The sequence below is a fragment of the Lissotriton helveticus genome, chromosome 6 (genome assembly GCF_964261635.1).
Source record: "Lissotriton helveticus chromosome 6, aLisHel1.1, whole genome shotgun sequence".
Lineage (NCBI taxonomy): Eukaryota > Metazoa > Chordata > Amphibia > Caudata > Salamandridae > Lissotriton > Lissotriton helveticus.
The window spans coordinates 1,377,807,953-1,377,827,659 of record NC_136067.1 but is presented as its reverse complement, the minus strand read 5'-3'; the positions used below and the strand labels follow the sequence as shown (position 1 = coordinate 1,377,827,659).

At 46.1% G+C, this 19,707-nt stretch overlaps 1 protein-coding gene across 2 annotated transcripts in view; it reads right to left on the bottom strand.

Annotated features, from left to right (window-relative positions):
• REV3L (REV3 like, DNA directed polymerase zeta catalytic subunit) overlaps positions 1-19,707 on the bottom strand; it is a 954,247-nt gene that overhangs the window by 81,967 nt on the left and 852,573 nt on the right. For both annotated transcript variants that reach the window (XM_078649145.1, XM_078649144.1), the window contains exons 29-30: positions 18,569-18,759; positions 4,098-4,344 (exon numbers count right to left, since the gene is read on the bottom strand). In XM_078649145.1, coding sequence (XP_078505271.1) covers positions 4,098-4,344; positions 18,569-18,759 — 438 coding nt within the window. The remainder of the gene's footprint in view (positions 1-4,097; positions 4,345-18,568; positions 18,760-19,707) is intronic.

Here is a 19,707-nt window from a genome sequence, read left to right as displayed (position 1 = left end):
GCCCTGAGATCTAGTATGGGCCTCCATTTCTTCCTTTTCTGTTGTATTAGAAAGAAGCGGGAATAAAATCCCTTCCTTTTTTGAGCTGATGGGACTCGCTCTATTGCTCCTTTCTTCAACATTGATGAAATTTCTTGAAGGAGTAGTCTTAGGTGTCTGTGTTGAATCTTGCGAGGAGGAGTTATCGGGGGGATTGAACTGAGTGTCCGTATTGGATTAATTGGAGCACCCACCGATCCGTTGTTATTGATCTCCAATTGTGGAGGAAGTGTGTTAATTTGCCTCCAATTTTGAAAGAATGAGATGGTGGAGGGACTGGCTGGTGGAAACGGTCATTGGCGTCCGCCTGCTGGTTTCCTCTGGTTTTTGCCTCTGAAGTTTGATCTCCCGTAGGAGGTCTGGCGACCTTGCGGCTGTTGCCGTTGCTGGTATTGTGATCGGCCTTGATTATAGGAGTATGAGGATTTTCCTTGGTATGATCCTCTGTAAGAGGGCTGACCTCTACCCGTTTCCTCGAAAGGACTGGTTTTTGAACTGCAACGTGCCAAGAGCTCGTGCCGTGTCTGTATCTTTTTTGATTGCCTGTAGGGCCTCGTCTATTTTCTCACCAAATAGGTGTTGTCCGTCATAGGGCATGTCTAGGACCTTAGTTTGGACTTCTTGGCGGAAGGATGTTGCTTTGAGCCACCCTTGTCTTCGCAAGACAGCTGCACCTGCCAGCTGTCTGAATCCTGTCATTGCGACATCTACAGCGCAATCAATGATTTCTGATGCTGACGTTTGTCCCTCCTTTAGGAGCGATTGGACCTCCTCCTTTAAGTCTTCAGGTATTTCTGTCAGGTATGGGACTATGTCTTCCCACAATTGCCTGTTGTATCTCCCTAGTAGCGCAATGGCGTTAGCTACTTTGATAGTCATGGCTTACGTGGTTGAAAAACGTTTGCCTATGCCGTCTAGTTTCCTGCCCTCCTTGTCTGGTGGTGCTGACAGTGGAGAGGACGGATTTCTAGAGTTCTTTTGAGCCGCCTGGGTGACTACAGAATCTGGTTTGGGATGTGCATTAAGGCATGTAGGTGCTGTTGTTGGTGCCTTATACTTCTTGTCCAGTCTGGGCACTACTACGGAGACTGATGCTGGTGTTTGCATCAATTGCTGACCTTGTTCCCATATGTGATCAATTATGGGAATTGATATGGCTGTCTTTTTGATCTTTCTTTAAAATCATATAGGAAACAGTCTGTTTCATGTGATTCCATTGTCATGTGGAATCTCGTGGCTGCTCTTTCCACCAAATTGTGGAATCCGCCAATGTCCACTGGTGGGGATTCCGAAGTATGGGGTTCAGGTGTGGCCGGAGAATTAGCGATATAATCCTCATCATCTCTGTTATTGGACAGGTCGTCCCGTACCTCCCCTTCTTCTGGTTCCCCGCCCTCGTCGGCAGAGGACTGAACATTATGAACCGTTTCTCTCTCCTGAGGGATATCCAAAGGTGGTGGTCTTATCTTTGGAGATGGGTGCGGTTTGGATGATGCTGGAGATTTCTCCTTTGAAGGGGCAGTTGGCGATTCAGGAAATCGTTTTTTGTAGCCTTCGATCAAGAATTGAAGATCTGAGACTATAGATACTGGAAGGCAGACCATAGGAGTGACCTGTGTCTGGACTTGTGTATGTACGGTCTCCTCCGTAAAAACGACATCATCTTCATCTTCATCTGTGCTCTGGCACTTGACAATGAGATCTGAAGGACTAGTAGCTTGATCATACTGGTCATCTTCTGATTCATCATCCTGTAGGAGACAAGATGGGGGTAATCTTTGTACCCTACTTGGGGATGTTAGATCTGGCGTAATAGTATTTTTATTATTCTTTTTTGGTGGAATCAATTCTGATTTCTTCCATGGCGTCGACGATGTTGTCGTCGTCGGTGTCGTCGACGGTGCTGGCGCCGATTGTTTTTCGATCGCTGACGGTGAGGTCGTCGGCGTTCCCGTCGTCGACGTCGAAGACACCGTCGACGAGCACACCGTCGACGACGAAGGTGCCGTCGACGACCACACTGTCGACGACGAAGGTACCGTCGACGACCACACCGTCGACGAAGGGACCGTCGACGAAGGGACCGTCGACGAAGGGACCGTCGACGAAGGGACCGTCGACGAAGGGACCGTCGACGGTCCCTTAGTCGACGGTGTGGTCATCGACGGTGTGGTCGTCGACGGTACCTTCGTCGTCGACGGTGTGGGCGTCGACGGCACCTTCGTAGTCGACGGTGTGGTCGTTGACGGTGTCTTCGACGTCGACGATGCCTTTACCGTCGTCGATGTCTTCGTCGACGGTGCGCCAGATGTCGATGGCGTCATCGTCGTCGGTGCAGGCGTCGACGGTTTTTGTTTCGTCGGCGACGGTGTTGTCGTCGACGATGCCGTCGACGGAACTTAAAGCAACGTCGATTGCTTTTTTATAAGTATAATCGATGACAGTGGCTTACCCGCCGTCGACGATTGAGTTATCGTCGTCGTAGATGAAGAGGCTGACGACGCTATCGTCGTTGACACCGTGGTCGTCGATGTGGAGACAAAGGCTGTTTTTCTTGAAGAAAGCGTCGACGAACTCGTCGTCGATGACTGAGGTGGCTTTCTGAAGGTGGGAACCTCCTTCGCAGACGTGACGGAGTGTACCTCAGAAGACTTTGAGGAAGCCTTTTTAGGAGGAACGTCTGCAGGGCTAGGGGAAGCAACTCGTGGCCTCTTCATGGACAGTTTTGATGAAACTGAAGCCATTTCACCTTCCTCTGAAGACAGTACATCATCTCTGGTTTTGAGTCTGTTCAACCAGAGGAGTTGTCTACCTTCCCTGTCTTTAAGTGTCTTTGTAGAGAATGTTCTACAAATCCTACATTCTTTTGGAGAATGATCAGGATAAAGACAGTAGAGGCAAGTTTCATGCTTGTCATCGACGTGCAGTCTCTTCTTACCACAAGATGAGCAGGCTCTGAAAAGCCCTTTCTTCTGTTGATCAGTCATTGTTGTTTGTAGAAGAAAATATCCAATTTCTGTGAGGAAAAGAGATAAATTCAGGAAACCTGAGGAGAGCTCAGGTGGAGACTCCCTAGCACAACGTGCGGTAGAAAATCTGAGAGACTGAGGCTCCTGGCAGGAAGGTTCTAGAGGGAGGTGGTAGCGGATTGGCTACCTTCTAGAGTTTGGTCCTTTTTACAAAAGGACATAGATAGGCAACTAAGGCAAGGCCCTTATGCCTACTTTTCTCTATGTATGTCTATAGGACATTACTTTTCTATATACCGGGGACTCCCATCTCGACGACGGGGAATGATTCAGGCATGTGAATCTATGAAAGACACCCATAATACTGGATAACTTTCCCACCAAACTCTAAATCAAACCCTCAATGACTGATTGCTGCCAAAGGTGTTGAATGACACACAGAGAGCCAACAATATCAGTGATGTTTCATTGCCACCAATTAGTACTTTACATCTTCTGTCAACCACTGCTGACAGGGCTATAGATTGCCTCAAGAATTTTGTATGAATCATCACTGTTATGACAATTGATGATTAAAGTTTTTTGTTTGAAATTTTGCAGAAAAGGACAGATTTTTATACATTGAATTTCCACAATTTACTTGTTCTCACTGTAGACTGATTCTTTCAACATGAGCAAAAGAAGGCCTCATGAGGGAGCAGCTCAAGATCTTAGTAAGGAATGAAACCCCCCCAAAAATATTGCTGTCGCTGCCAGTTCTCATTATACGTCACTATGACAGGGCCAAGTGGAGCGAAAGAGTCTGTCCAAAGTAACACTCCTGGGAGAGTAAAGAAAACTGCTTAAAACGAGCTACATTCTTTGACAGTTTCCTGTGTCTCCCAAACCCGTAGTCAATGAATGTGGAGGACCATTTCATCAAGGTAATTTAAAAAACTCAAGCCTTAAACAAAAGGTTTCTAATTTTAGGGTTAATACAAGTTACTCTATTTCGATAAAACACAAATTAATTCAACCCTGCAATACAGACAATGGTAATTCAACTTAAATCAACATGAGAACAGTACAAATTAAAATTCTGATGCTTACCCGTGGCAATTCGTCATACCAGCTGAATACATCAACACCAATCAAGGATAAAAGTCTGTTCAGTGGTGGGAGGATTTGTTTTGTAATGTAGTATGTAGCATTCAGCCTTAGATTGGGATCCTGAAGGACCTCGATAGGTCGCCTCACCAGCTGTATGAGAGGCACTCCTGGTGTACCATACACTATGACATATGGTACTCTTTCCCCAACCCGTGGTTCAGAACGTCGATCATAGGCCAACATTTTCCTGTTGAAAAAAACATACATAAATAAACCCTGACATACTACAAGAGTACATTTTGTCCACAAGCTCACATGGCCTGTAGTAAAAGGGACCATGCAAAACGAACAAGTTGCCTACCTCTGGTAACACTTTTTCTGGTGAATACTCCATCTTTAGACTGCTCACTCTTAGAATATTCCAGAGGTGCCAGGCTGGATCTGGATGTTTTCACAGCAGTGCTCCTGTGCCACGCACGGCTCAGTGTTGGCCCGATCTACCCTTTAATTGATTGAACAGAGTCGCAAATAAGCACCACCCTGAACATGGATATCCAGTTATTGCTTGACTCTTTCTGTGCCCTTGGACGCAGAGCACAAACAATTAGAGGTGCCAGTGCTCAGATCTGTAATTTGGGACCTTTTTAGTTGGCAAAAAGGAGGTCACTACACAGAACGGGAATGAGAGAGAGCGGTGAGGAATCTGCAGCTATACAGAGTATCCAACAGAAAGAGTGCTACTGAAGGTAAGTAACTTGCTCTTCTGGTGGACACTTAAAATGCAGATTTCTCACTCTTAGACTACATACCAAAGCAGTACCTCTCAAAGATGGAAGGTCTGCGGAGTGGGCTAACACCAAAAAGTCCTGCAGGACTGAACAGGTGAAATACCCTTTCTTCTGACAAGGCGGTCAAGGCAACAGTGCTCATGAATGTATGCACTGACACCCAAGTAATGGCCTGACAGATGCCAAGAACATCCAATCGGAGTACCAACGCAGGGGTCCCAGCATAGGCCCTGGCAAAGTGAGCCCTTAGTACTTCCGGGTGGTGCTTCTTGGCCAATACGTAGCAGATATTTATTTAGAGAACTATTAACCTGACAAAGAAGCGGATTGTCCACCCAATGGTATTTGGTTCAATCAATGTAAAACCTTATGGCTCTTTTGGGGTCCAGCAAAGGGAGTCTCTCTTACTCTTTCAAGGGGTGATGCAGAACAAAGAAGATCTGCAAGATGATAGATTACTCCAGGAAGAAGGTGGTGGAGAGCGTGGAGCTTATTTATGCAATGAGTGAGTGATTGCAAAGAGAACAACAGTTTTTTTAAATCTGGAGATAAAAGGAGCTGCTTTACTTTGGCGCGAAGGAGGTGCACAGGAGGAATGTCAGGAACAAATTAAGATCCCACTGTGGTATCGCAAATGGTTTAGAAAGAAATGTCTGTAACAAACCTATAATAGTCGGCATTACAACAGGGTATTTAAACAAGGACAATTGGCCCAGCAAACGCAGAAAGGCCAAAAGGACAATAAATAACCTTTAGAAGGGCCTACTGCAAGGCCTTGCTGGGCCAAATACAAAACAAAGAATAACACATTCAACTGTTTTGTTTATAAGGTGTCAGTATTGCGATTTCCATCCTTGGCCATAATTCTGTCAGAGTGTCTGGCATAAATGGACTTTGTAGAGTGATGCCTGACCGCAACGATTATCTTCACAAACTCAAGTAGAAGATTGAACACAGTCTATTGCTGCTGCTCAATCTCCACGCATTGAGGTGTAGATTGTGCAGCTTTGTGTGTAAGACCTTGCCTTGTTGCAGCGACAGCAGATCCTCCAAAGCAGTAGCTTGATTGTAGGACAGATGTTCATGCCAACAAGGTCCGGGTACCATACTTGCCTGGCAAATATGGAGCTATTATAAGAACTTGGGCCTGGTCGCTCCAGATGATCTTCTTCAGAACTCTGGGCAAGAGAGGCAGAGGCAAAAAAGCATAAGTGAGCCCTGGGCTCTAAGCTGGCCAGAATGCCTCTCCTAGAGAGAGCTTTGAGAACTCCAATACATTGAATTGTGAGACTGTACATTCTTGACCGTGGCAAAAAGATCCAGACAGGGTTCTCCCCTCTGTCAAAAGATACCCTGCACTGCTTTCCCGCCAGCTGAGTTCGTCTGCACTGCCATTCAAAGATCTTGCCAGGTAGTTCACGGTTAGAGAGATGGCCTGATGCTTCGGTCAACTCCAGAGGTGCAACATCTCTTGGCACAGGAGGAAGAACCTCATACCATCGTTTGCTGCAGTACCACTACACAGTGGTGTCTGTGAAAACCTGCAGCAGCCTCCTTTTGACAGATGGCATGAAGGCCTTCAATGTCAGGCGAATCGCCTACAATTCCAACAGATTGATATGGAGCCAGATTTCAGCCAGAGATTAGAGCCCTCTAATCTCTACCTCTCCAACACAACCTTCCTCTATCCAGCAGTGATGCATCAGTCACCACCACTGTCCGCTCTGTACGGGGAAGAGAGAGGTGTCTGCTGCTGGTCAGGTTATAGTTGAGAAACCACCACTGCAAATCTGTGCTGTCTCCTCCAAAACCAGGATGAGTCTTTGCGAAGGAGTCAGGTGTAACTTTGGCTCGCTGCTCGAGAAGTGCACCGATGTCTGGAGGTTCGCAGTCATACGGAGGTGGTCCACGACTGACTGCAGTGAGGCTGTCTTCAGCAGCCAGTCGCTGAGGTAGGGGAACACTGGTATCACTTTTGTGAACACCCAAGAAGCGGTGGTAAAGCTGACGGGGGGCACAGCAAACTGAAAATGCTCCTGGCTAAACTAGAACCGCAGGTAACATTTGTGAGACTGCAGGACAGGCACATGATAGAATGCGTCCTGCAAGGACCTGGCTACAATCCAGGGTACACAGAACCTTGGCTGTGTGAGAATTTTGAATTTGTCCTTCCACAGGAAGGAGGGTATAGGTCTAGAATAGGACAAAGGCCTCAATCCTTCTTTGGCATGAGAGTAATATCCCTTTCCTATTTCCAAAACAGGATCCCTCTTGATAACCTCTTTGAACAGTACTGCTCCCATCTCTTGAAATAAGATGGATAGATGCTTCTCTAATAGCTGCTCTGATGTTTGTGGGAAACTGCAGAGTGTTGGAAAGAAACAGAACGACAAAGCCATGTTGGATGGCCCGGAGTAGTTAATTGTCAGATGTTATGGACTGTCACCCTTGGAGAAATCGTTGGATCCTACCTCCCACAGGGCAGTTGTGCGGCGCTAAGAGCAATCTAAAGAGGCTTGGGGGCCGATGACATAGGGTACCTGGTAAACTGCAAGATGTCCTCTAAATTGCTGTCCCTGCTCTCAAAAGGACAGGGATGACTGTTGCGGTGGGGGTGAAGGTGCCTGGAGTTGTCTATATACCAACCTCTGGACTAGCCTAAGGAAGGTCGACACTGATAAGGAATCTGTCTGGAGGGCCAAATACATAAAATCAGTGTACTACCCGTAAAGCGTTTAAGGGCAGAATCAGTCTTTTTGCTAAAATGCTGGGATCTATCATAAAACATATCCATGAGAGATGCCTACACATCTCCAGAAAAGCCTGTGGATCCAATCCGTGCATAATGATGGAGCAATATACTTGTGCAAACCACTCACCCCAAGTAATCCAGACTAGTCCAAATCACATATTTAGCTGCATCCTAGTCAAGGTCTCAACCAACTCCAACAACACCCTCAACACTGCCGAACACCTGCACTTCCAGATCCGCACTGATCCCAACACCACCCTCAGAGGAACTCTGATCTACAGGCCCCCCGGACCCAGACCACAGTTCAGCAACTCCATCGCCGACTTTGTCAGTTCGCATGCCCTTGCGTCCACGGACTACATCCTCCTCAGGGACCTGAACTTCCACCTCGAGAACAACAACCACACCAACTCCACCACCCTGCTCAACAACCTCGCCAACCTCGGACTCAAACAACTTGTCACGACTCCCAGCCACTCCACCGGACACACGCTTGATCCCATCTTCTCCGCAAGCTTCCACGTCTCCTTCAGCCATACCACCGAACCCCACTGGACCAATCATCACTGCATCCACTTCACCTTTGAGAAGCCTACCACACACCACCGCACCCAACAGATCCCCCACCGCTGCTGGAGCAAAATCACCGAAGACCAGCTACACACCACCCTCGCCCGAAGCCCACCCACAGACCCCACCGACACAGACGCTGCCGCCAGCAACCTCAGACGCTGGATCAATGACTGCGACAACACCCTCGTCCCGATCAAGAACCCCTCCAACAGCCGCACCAACAAGCCTGCCAGCTGGTTTACCGCGGACCTCCAAGCAAAACTGCCGAAAGCTGGAGAAGAAATGGTGCCACAAACAGACAGCAGAGAACCAAGCAGCACACAAGAAAGCTATGCGCCAACATCACCACCTCATCAGAACCTCCTTCAAGCACTGCCTCGACAACAACGCACACACCAGCAAAGAGCTCTTCAACATTGTGAAGGAACTCTCCAACCCCAGCTCCAGCACCTAACACATCCCACCTTCAAAAGACCTGTGCAAGTCCCTGGCCTCCTCCTTCCACTGCAAGATCGCAGACATCCACAACAGCTTCGACAACCAGTCTACCACAGCAGCCAACGACACCTCAGAACCCCACGGCCACCACCCAAGGCGACCCCCTACTCACCTGGACCAACATCAACGATGCCATCAAAATCATGAGCACCATCCACTCCGGCTCCCCATCAGACCGGTGTCCTCACCACATCTTCAAAAAAGCGAGCGCCACCATCGCACCCCATCTCTGCAAAGCCATCAACATCTCCTTCAAGACCGCGATCTTCCCGGAGAGCTGGAAGCACGCCGAGATCAACATCCTGCTCAAGAAACCCAAAGCAGACCCCAAGGACCTCAAGAACTTCCAACACCCACCGACCACGCACAAAACCTGGGATTCATCCTCGATTCAACACTCTCCATGACCAAGCAAGTCAACGCTGTCTCATCTTCCTGTTTCAACACCCTCCGCATGCTCCGAAAGATCTACAGGTGGATCCCCACTGACACTAGAAGAACGGTCATCCAGGCCCTCGTCAGCAGCAGACTGGACTACGGAAACGCCCTCTACACGGGAGCTCCGGCCAAACTGCTGAAACGACTGCAATGCATACAGAATGCCTGATCCTCGACCTGTCTCACCACATCACACCCCACCTGAGAGACCTGCACTGGCTTGCCATCAACAAGAGGATCACCTTCAAGCTCCTCACCCACGCACACAAAGCACTCCACAACACCGGACCAGCATATCTCAACAAACGACTCACCTTCTACACCCCGAACCGCCAGCTCCGGTCTGCCGCCCTCGCCCTCACCACCGCCCCCCGCATCCGGAGAGCGACCACAGGCTGCAGATCATTCTCCTACCTTGCCGCCAAGTCCTGGAACACCCTCCCCATCCTCCTACCGCAGACGGAAGACCTACTTACCTTCAGGATGTTACTCAAGACCTGGCTGTTCAAGCAGTAGAAGCAGGCACCCCCCCAAGCACCTTGAGACCCTCACAGGTGAGTAGCGTGCTTTACAAATGTCTTGATTCATTCATCTTAAATAGTGTTACGCAAGGAAACCCTACACTCCTCTGGGATTGCCAGCAAGGTGTTGGTGGCCATATCCCAGAGGGTGTGCGTATAACGGCATAATAGGAAGACTGAAAAAACCAACCTTAAGCCTAGGCTGGTCAAAGAGAACATTAGTTTCCGGAATGCCTCAATCCTTTTCAACTTCTTATACATTCTTCATTGACTTGGACTTTAAATTACCAAACGACTTAGACCACGAAGAGGACCTATCGCTGAAATGGCCTTGAGAACAGAAATGGGTCTGCACCTTCAACTTGGAGCAGGAGAGGGACTTATGCAAGGTCTGTGCTTCTTTGGATGTTTATCGACATAGTTTTGAAATCGATTTCCAATAGTCAAGGCTTGGTTTGAACCCTCTATTCTTTGGAGAGGACATCGTTCCCTTGCACACTGGAATTCAACTTGGTGAAAATCGTCAACTCACGAGAAACGGGGGAAGCTCCAGATCTCTATTCCAAGGCACACATAGAACCGGATTAAGGTTAACGCATAAGGGAGGCACTAATATGCCATGGTGGAATCGGGAAAACACTGTGCTGCACAGCCACACCTAGCGGCATGCAGGAGCACAGCTGGGAAAACTTCCAGATCCAGTCTGTCGCCTGGGGAATATTATAAAGGAGAGGAATCTGCTAAAATTATCCATCAGAAAGGTATAATTTCATTTTTTTTAAGACAATCAGATTCAAGACTCAATCTAATTTCACAACCTCTGTAAAAAATCTAGATTAAATCCCCACACGTACCAGACTTTAATATGCTAGGATCGCTAAAGAGAAAACATGTTCAAATTAGTCTGCTTGGGACAAAAGCTTTATAGATATGGTGAGCTTTTAAACTATGCAACCTTATAAACTATACATAGAAGTTAAACTGTGTGCATTTTTACTATATAGGAAATAGCGAAACTCAAATAACACTTTTTTAGGCCTCTTCACTATCAGGTCCATCTGCTTAATTTTCAGCAACTATAAAATAAAAAGTGCCAGACAAGGTAAATTAGCTTCATTTGCTAAAATGCATTCAGGATCAGGTTTACTAGAAGAGATGTAAAACTGCAATTTGTAAATGAAATAAATGCAATGAAAAGCCACGTAGGGCACATTTAAATTAAATGCATTCAGGAACCCATGGGGAAATTTCTCCCTAGTTACATGATGAGAAAACTAACAGCCAATTCTCATCCACTTAACTTTGTTTCTTACATTTTTAGGTACTTTTCAATTTGAAATGGAAGATAACTGCATGATTACATTCATCCACAAATCAACATTATCTTTCACTCTGTATGTATATATTTCAAGATTTCCATGGGGACCATATTCCTCGGATTGCAACGAACCAAATAGGGAGGCGGGCCACGAAGCCCCCTCCCTGAGCCACAGATTTCCCCAGGGACCCCATTGCCTGAGGCTTGCTCAGCAGTGATAGAGCAGGCAGCGCAGCAGGGAAAGTGTAATGTACTCCCACCTGGCAGAAGCACAAAGCTTCTCCCACAAGGTGGGAGAACAAAGCTTTTCCCTGCCCGCACTTTCAGGCAGGGAAATACAGTGAACTGCGCTGGCCTGGCAGGAGCAAAATAAAACTGTCCCTGCTAGATGGGAGCAATGCCGGCTCCCACAGCACCCGGGATGGGTGCAAGCGGGGAAGTTGGCAGTGCTGCAGGGGCCCTGGGCCTCCCCTCGTATTTCCCCAATGAGGGACCTGCTGTGGTACACCCCAGGGGGGCATGGGGGCACCCCACCTAAAAAATAAAAAAAAAAGAATAAAAAGAAAAACGTGAGGAGGTCGGCTACTGCAGGAAGATGGTGGGGTGGTGGGGGCCTGGGGCTCCCTTTGCGGATCCAAGAAAAATAATGGTCTGGGGTGCTCCGGCTGGGCACCATGGCATCGCTTAAATAAAAAAAAATTAAATGCCAGCTCCTGCATGACTCAGAGACATGGGGCTGCTTGCAGTGAGGGCCCTCAGATTCCCCCTGCGGCCCCCTCAGATTCCCCCTGCGGCACCCTATGACAAAAAAGAACCGGGTGCCTCAGGCAAAAAGTGAATAATAAATGAGAGGACACGGCCACTTATTTATTACTTACTGCTCCTTCAAGGAGTGCCACTAATGCCCTAGTGATGTTATAGTTTTGTGAAGATGTTAGTTAAAACCATTTAAATTTACCAGATATAGTTATCTCAATTAACTTGCGCCCGTGCCATGCACTCTTAATTACTCCACATATTACATCACTCATGACATCTTCTACAACGCCATTGATAATATCCGAAATTACTGATGAGAAAACACTGCATGGCGGGGGCATGAGGTATAGTTATTCGAAATAACTATAACCAGTGAATTTCAGTGGTTCTGTATGTTTAAAACAGCATGTTTTACCTGAAATTGTCACCCAACTATAACGTCACTTTAACTATTGTTTAAAAAAAAAAAATCTATATATATATATATTTTTTTTTTTGCTAATAACTTTGGCGCCGTTTGAAGAATGATCATGAAATTTTCACGTGCAACTTACTTCAGCTGCGGTCTAGAAAGTTTCCGGGTGATTGGAGAAGCGAGGGCTGAGAAAAAGGGGGCAGGGGGTTCCAACATGCTTTGTCCCTGTGCAATGTCTATAGGAATTTGCTAATATTAGACCCGGCTACAGGCCAAACCACTGAGCGGAATTACAGCACACTGGGCAGAAAGCTAGATTCCCGTCCGCAGATTGTGCTTTTTGTGATTTGGGGTAAATCTGTTCAGTAGTTTGGGCGTTATTAAAGAAGGAAATGTATAGATATCTAGACATGCGCATCTTCTGCGGATGATCCCCTAAGAGTACCCGTGAATCCTAAGCCCAATTGGGGGGAAAAAAGCCTCACACACCATACCCCTGGTGCGCATGGTGAATCTCGTGTGCAGCTTGAGGTTAGGTGAATGCAGGAGGGTTGGCCGCAGGCTATGCCCTGCGGCCATCCCCAGCTGCCCACGGCCGAAAACAGAGCATGGCGGTGGTTGTATTAATGTACTGTATGTATTATATAAAAAAAAATTTAAACATGGAAATTCACTGAAAAGATTGCTATTCTTATCTGAAGAAACTATAACTCATGGCGGTAAGTAACTTTAAGCCACAAGCTATAGTTTCTTAACACAAGTATAACTATAACTTCTTAGTTTCTATGGTTTTGTGTGGGTAATACGTCAACCTAACTATAAAATCCCTGTAACCTTTTGTTTTTTCAATGAATATATATATATATATATATATACACATATATATATACACACACACACACACACACAGACACACACACACACACAGACACACACACACACATATATATACATACACACACACACGGAAAATGCTACTTACAAGTATGCATCTGTTCTTGGCATGTAGAGCTGCAGAATATCATACTTTTGCATAGATCGCCACCTGGTGTTGGCTCTGATATTTGCACCTTGTTGTTGTCTTGGAGGAAGTCTTTGTAGTCACAAGATAGGTGACTCCTCCCTTGGACGATAGTGCGCATGGGCATCAACTCCATCCCTAGATTGTTTTTCGCCATGATGGGAAATGATGGAGTTTGTAGGAAACAGAAAAGATGTCCATGTGAATGTATCCAAGTTAGATAACACTGGAACAGATACAGGTCCCAGGGAGGCAGGTGGGCGTATGATATTCTGCAGCTCTTCATGCCATGCCTGGTAAGTGGCATTTTCTGTTCGAGGCATACGAGCTGCAGAATTCATACTTTTGCATAGACTGTACAGCAGTGGCTCTCTTAGCGGTGGTCACCTGTATATGTTGCAGTGGTTATGAAAAGTGTTTTAAGAACAGCCTGGCCTACAGAAGCCTGTTGCTTTGCCTGCACATCTAGACAATAGTGTTTGGTGAAGGTGTGTGTAGTAGACCATGTAGCTGCCTTACAAATGTCTTCTAGGGGAATGTTCCCTAAAAATGCCATGGATGCCCCTAGTTTACGGGTAGAGTGTGCTCTAGGGGGAATTGTTAATATGCGGTTTGCCTTTTGGTAGCATATTTGAATGCATTTAACTATCCTCCTGGCAATTCCAGCTTTAGAGATGGGGTTTCCTTTATGCAGTGGAGAGAAGGCTACAAACAGTTGGTTTGTCTTTCTAAAAGGTTTAGCACTGTCAATGTAATAATGTAGAGCTCTTTTTACCTCTAGTGCGTCAAGCGCTCTCTCTGCTATGGAATCTGGGTTTTGAAAGAATACTGGTAACTCCACAGATTGATTAAAATGAAAAGCAGAGATTACTTTGGGAAGGAGGTTTGGATTTTATTTGTAAGAATGGTTCTTGTATGGTTAAAGCCTGGATCTCACTTACTCTCCTGAAAGAGGTGATTGCGACAAGGAAAGCTACTTTCCTTGTAAGGAACTGCAGTTCACATTGTGCAAAGGTTCATGAGCCTAGAAAGTACAATGTTTAAATTCCACACTGGAGAGGGTGGCAGTGTGGGTGGAATTATTCTTATAAGGCCTTCCATAAAAGCTTTGATAGCAGGTACTCTGAACAATGGCAAATATTGTCTCTTTTGTAGGTAGGCGGCAAGGGCAGCCAGATGTAATCTTATGGATGAGTAAGCTAGATCACATCTTTGTAGATGCAGTAAATAGCAAATGAGGTTTTGAATTGAAGCATCTAGTGGGTCAATTTTGTCGCAATTGCAGTAAATGACGAAATGTTTCCATTTGGCTGCATAGCATGCTCTAGTAGTAGGGCGTCTGACTTCTTTGATAATGTTCATACAGTCCGGTGGGAGGTTAAGGTAACCAAACTCTAGGACATCAGGAACCATGGTTCTGTGTTAGCAGTGCTGGGGAGGGATGTAATTTTTGGTGAAGAACTACTGAGAGTTCGAGGAGTGTTGTGAACCATGGTTGCCGTGCCCATGTGGGAGCAACTAGGATCATTTTGAGAGACTGCTGCTTGAGCTTGCATACTACTAGTGGAATGAGTGGGATTGGTGGAAAAGCGTACGCAAATCTGCCTGACCAGTTCATCCATATCGCATTGCCCTTGGACAGCGGGTGTGGAAACCTGGCGTCGACGGATGGGCATTTTGCGTTTGCATGTGTGGCGAACAGATCTGTCTGGGTGGCCCCACATGTGGAAAAATTGTTGAAGAACTTGAGGATGAAGTTCCCATTCGTGGATCTGCTGTGTCTGACGACTGAGCAGATCCTCAATCTGATTGTGCACTCCTGGAAGATGTTCTGCAAGAAGACATACATTTTGTGGAATGGCCCATCCCCATATACTTTGTGTTAGCTGAGACAGCTGCAACAAGTTTGTTCCTCCTTGTTTTTGTATGTAATACATTGCGATCATATTGTCCGTGCGGACTAGGACAGTTGTTTTGTTGTGCTTGGAACAAATTCAACACTAGAAATATTGCTAGTAATTCTAGGTTAGTGATGTGGAGCAGTTTTTTTTGGGTGGTTCACTTGCCTTGAATTGTATGGTTTAAGTAATGGGCTCCCCAACTTGTGAGTGGTGCGTCGCTGTTAACACTATCTGTGGAACTGGCTCTAGGAATGGCCGCACTCTGGAAAGGTTTTGTGTGTTCCACCACTGCAGAGAGCGATGTGTGCGTCTGTCCACCAACACAGATCTGTAAGTTGACCTTGAGCCTGATTCCACTGACGTGCTAAACATTCTTGTAAGGGGCACATCTGAAGTCTTGGGTGAGGCACTATGAAAATGCAAGAAGCCAGCATTCCTATGAGCTGCATAAACACTCGAACTGGAAGGGAGTGTTGTGGAAGAAATTTTGTGACGAGGGTTTGCATACTTGCTATCCGGCTGGATTGGGGTATGCTAGAGCTTTGGAAGTGTTTATGGTGGCCCCTAGATACTGATGTAGGTAGGATGGCTGTTGACTTGGCGTGGTTGATTGTGAACAGCAAGTGGTGTAGCAGTAGAATTCTTGGTGAGTGGGATGAACACACTGACTGTGTGACTTGGCTTTTATCAGCCAGTCGTCCAGGTATGGAAACACATGGATTTGCTGTCTTCGCAAGTGTGCAGCTACCACCGCGAGACACTTTGTAACGAGCCTGGGTGCTGTGGTTACCCCGAATGGGAGAACCTTGAACTGATAGTGTTGGCCGTCCACTGTGAATCTTAGATATTTCCTGTGAGTAGGGTGTATGGGAATTTGGAAGTAGGCGTCCTTGAGATCTTATGTTGCAAGGAAGTAGTGGAAGGACTTGTTGAAGAGTGATCATATGAAAGTGATCTGCCTGTATGTAGAGGTTGAGGGGTCTGAGGTCCAGTATTGGTCTGAGAGTCTGCCTACGACCGGAGTGGAATGTCTGGAGGGAGTGGAGGGAAGTCACTGTTTGGTAGTGGGGGAGATGCGAGTATTGTTACCTCGGCCTCTCCCTTTGTTATTTCCCCTGTACCCACCTCTGAAAAATCCCATTTTGAGGGATGTTTATGTGGGACTTTTGTAGGAGGAGAAAGCAGTATCTGTACTAAGGTTTTTAAATTCACCCCTATAAAAGGAGCGACGAAAAGAGCCCTGTGTAGACGGAGACTGTAATGCACCCATAGATTTTGCAGTCTCAGTGTTTTTTTTAATTTATTTTTTCCTAATGTTGTATCTACAGCTGGGCCAAAAAGTTGTTCCTGATTGAAGATAGTAGTTTGTACTTCTTGTTTGAAGCCAGAAATGCGCTACTATGCATGTCTTCGTAATAACAGACTAGTGTTGATTGATTGAGATGCAGTGTCTGCTGCAGTAAGGGCATATTTAATGGATGCATTTGTTATTAACTTGCCCTCTTGAATTAAATCATTGGTTTTGGCCTTGTATTGGTCAGGCAAATGCTGCATTTAGGCGCTCAAGCTCATCATAGTGAGCCCCATTGTATCTGGCAAGGAATGCTTGTGTTTTATCTATCCTCCAGTGATTAACTGCTTGGGATGCAACTCGTTTGCTGGAAGCATCTAGCAGTTTTGACTCTGTCCGAAGGTGGGGCATCGCCGTATGTTTGGGAATTGGCCTGCTTCCTAGCATTGGTCACTACCAGGGAATCTAAGGGGAGTTGACCTTTAATGTAGGTGGGATCATTAGGGGCAGGTTTATATTTTTTATCAATCCGAGGATTGAGAATCCTGTTCCCGACAGGGTCTTTGAAGATGTCTAGAGCATGTTTAAGGACACCTTTAAGCATGGGTAATGTTTGTACTGTCCTTTGTGACTGTGCAAAAGTGTCTACCAGGAAGTCCTCCTCTGTGGGGTCTGAATGCATCTGCATGCCATGATATTGGGCAGCCCTATCGAAGAGCTGACTAAAGCTAATGTTGTCATCTGGGGGAGATGGTCTGGTTGGGTATGCCTCAGGATCAGGAAGGTCTGGACTGTAGTCATCCCATGTGTCCTGTGGTATGTCAGTGTCATCATCAAGATCATTGAAGGGGTCATTATTTTCACCCACACCCTCTAAGTCATCATCATCCTGTGGTGGTGGTGTGTATGGAGGAAGTATAGGAGACTTTGGAGGAGAGAAATACTCACTAGGAAGAACAGGAGAAGGTCCAATTGGTGAAGTTGCAGTCTTTTCTCTTCACAGGCACCTCAGGAATGTGTGGGGTGTTAAATTTTCTTTTGTTGGAGGGATACTGATAATATGGTCTGTTTTAGGGTCCACATGCAGTGCTTTCTGTTTCGGATTAATGGGATCTGGTAGAAACAGTTCCTCCTCATTGGCGTGTGCTTTTGGCACCAATTTTTTCTGTTCGGTACGTGGTTTAGGTGTGTCTGGAGCCTTTGAAGGGGTTTGTATGTCCTTTGGCTTCGGTGTCGAGTCCGAAAACTTTTTGGGATCCCAAGGTTTCTGAGGTGTCTTTGGTTCCGAGGCCTTTTGTTTTTTTCGGGGTCGAAGTACTGGGCGTTGAGGTCTTTTTAACGACAGCGGGATATGTTTCTGTTTTCGGTACCAACAGTGCCTATGGGGTACTGATGTGTGGCTTGCTCGGTCCCGAGCCGCCGGAAGGCTTTTCTTTTGTATTTGGAGCCGGGTCCGGCGCTTCTGAATGATTCTTTCGGTCTCGACTAAGGCCTTCAGGCGAATTTTTGACTGGAGCCTTCTTTTTGGGTGGGGTAGGGTCAGGGGCAGTTGTACTCATTCGTTGACCTGGAGAGATATGGTCATCGGAGTCGTCGTCATCGGCCTCGGATACGATATCTTGCTCCTCTGAATCCTCTGACTCTGGGACGTCGGGCCTTCATTGAAGATATCTTCTGGCACCGGTGCCGATCGTTGCGCCATGTCGTGTCATCAAGCCCGGCGATCACGGATAGTTGTCTTGGATCGAAAAGAGGCGCAGACCTGGCAATGTTTTTCTTCGTGTTCAGGTGAAAGACAAAGGTTGCAGACCTTGTGATGGCCGTTGTGTGGAAATTTAGCTCCACACAGGGGGCACATAGATATGTGATGTTTTACACGTGGAAGAGGTCTGAAAACACGGGACCAAACCAGAGCGCTGAAGTTACATCCGAACCCGAAAAAAACAATCTAGGGATGGAGTCGATGCTCATGCGCACTATCGTCCAAGGGAGGCGTCACCTATCTCGTGACTACAAAGACTTCTTCCAAGACAACAAGGTGCAAACATCCGAGCCCAACACCAGATGGCGATCTATGCAAAAGTATGAATTCTGCAGCTCATATGCCTCAAACATACACCACTCATCTGTGCGTCTGCCACATAAGTCAAGTCTCTGATTGAAAGTAAATACAAGCATGTGCACACTTGTCCTTACCTTGTAATCTCGAGTGCTGGCACACAGGCTCCAGGCCTGTAAGAGGAACTGCCTCTATACTCCTTAGCAAATATCAGGTCTTGCATGCTGGCCTTGCCTTCAAGCAACTTCAAACACTGCCTCTGGACATAAAGTTTGATCTGACTTATGTCGCGTGTTTCAAACAGCAGCTTAACTGAACGCTCAAGAATCTGAAGGGGAAAAAAAAAGCAGTGAGGGTAGAACCGATTTTCTTGGTAAACATGGTTAATAGTTATAAATGACAGAAAACACAACGCAGTAGGGTGAGGAGTTAGCTTGTCAATAATGGGTGTAATATTTATGCTACTTTGAAATCATGAAGTACATTAAAGAAATGTAGGCTATACACATAACTCTGCAGTTGGCGGACATTCATCTCCAAAGGCACATATACAAACCAGGCATCTGCTCTACAACTGGACGTGTTCTTCATTCCTTGCTGATGCAACTGTGATCTTTTCTGGGCTTCGCCAAGTACCAGTAAGTGACTTGCTTTGCCTTTGTGTTTTTTAAACCACTGTTTCTGTCTGACTGCACAACAAAGCATGTGTCCACACCATTATCGGACTGCTGATCCCATCTACAGATGGCAGCTGTTTCCATCTCCTAGGGATCTTAGTTTCATCTAATGCTGGAATTCCGTTTCTGTCACGTTGTTGCCTTTTCTCTTCTTATGAGGAGGTATTCAGAGAGTTGAACTTTAAACATTTTAATCAATGCATTTTTATGAATGTTGTATTGTATTATTTTACCCTGGATTCTATTATATTGATCAATCAAAATGTTTAAGCACTTTGGCAAAAGCGAGAGAGAGATTCTACAAAATAAAGTTCTTTCTACATATGACTCGCACACTACATTCAGCATCACAATAAAGGTAACAACTGAAGTTACAGGGATCTTGCTACTCATAAAAGGATCTCCCATTAAGATATATTTATATATTCATCAATAGCAATTTTAGTATTATTAGCCAAGTGATATAAAGCAGTAGTGGGTGAATTACCAACCTACTACAGAATAAAAAGATAATATTTGTGAACTTACAGCATACCTCTATTCCCTAATGAAGGTAGAATAAGGGAAAGATGGAATATGGGAAAAGGTATACCTAGTAA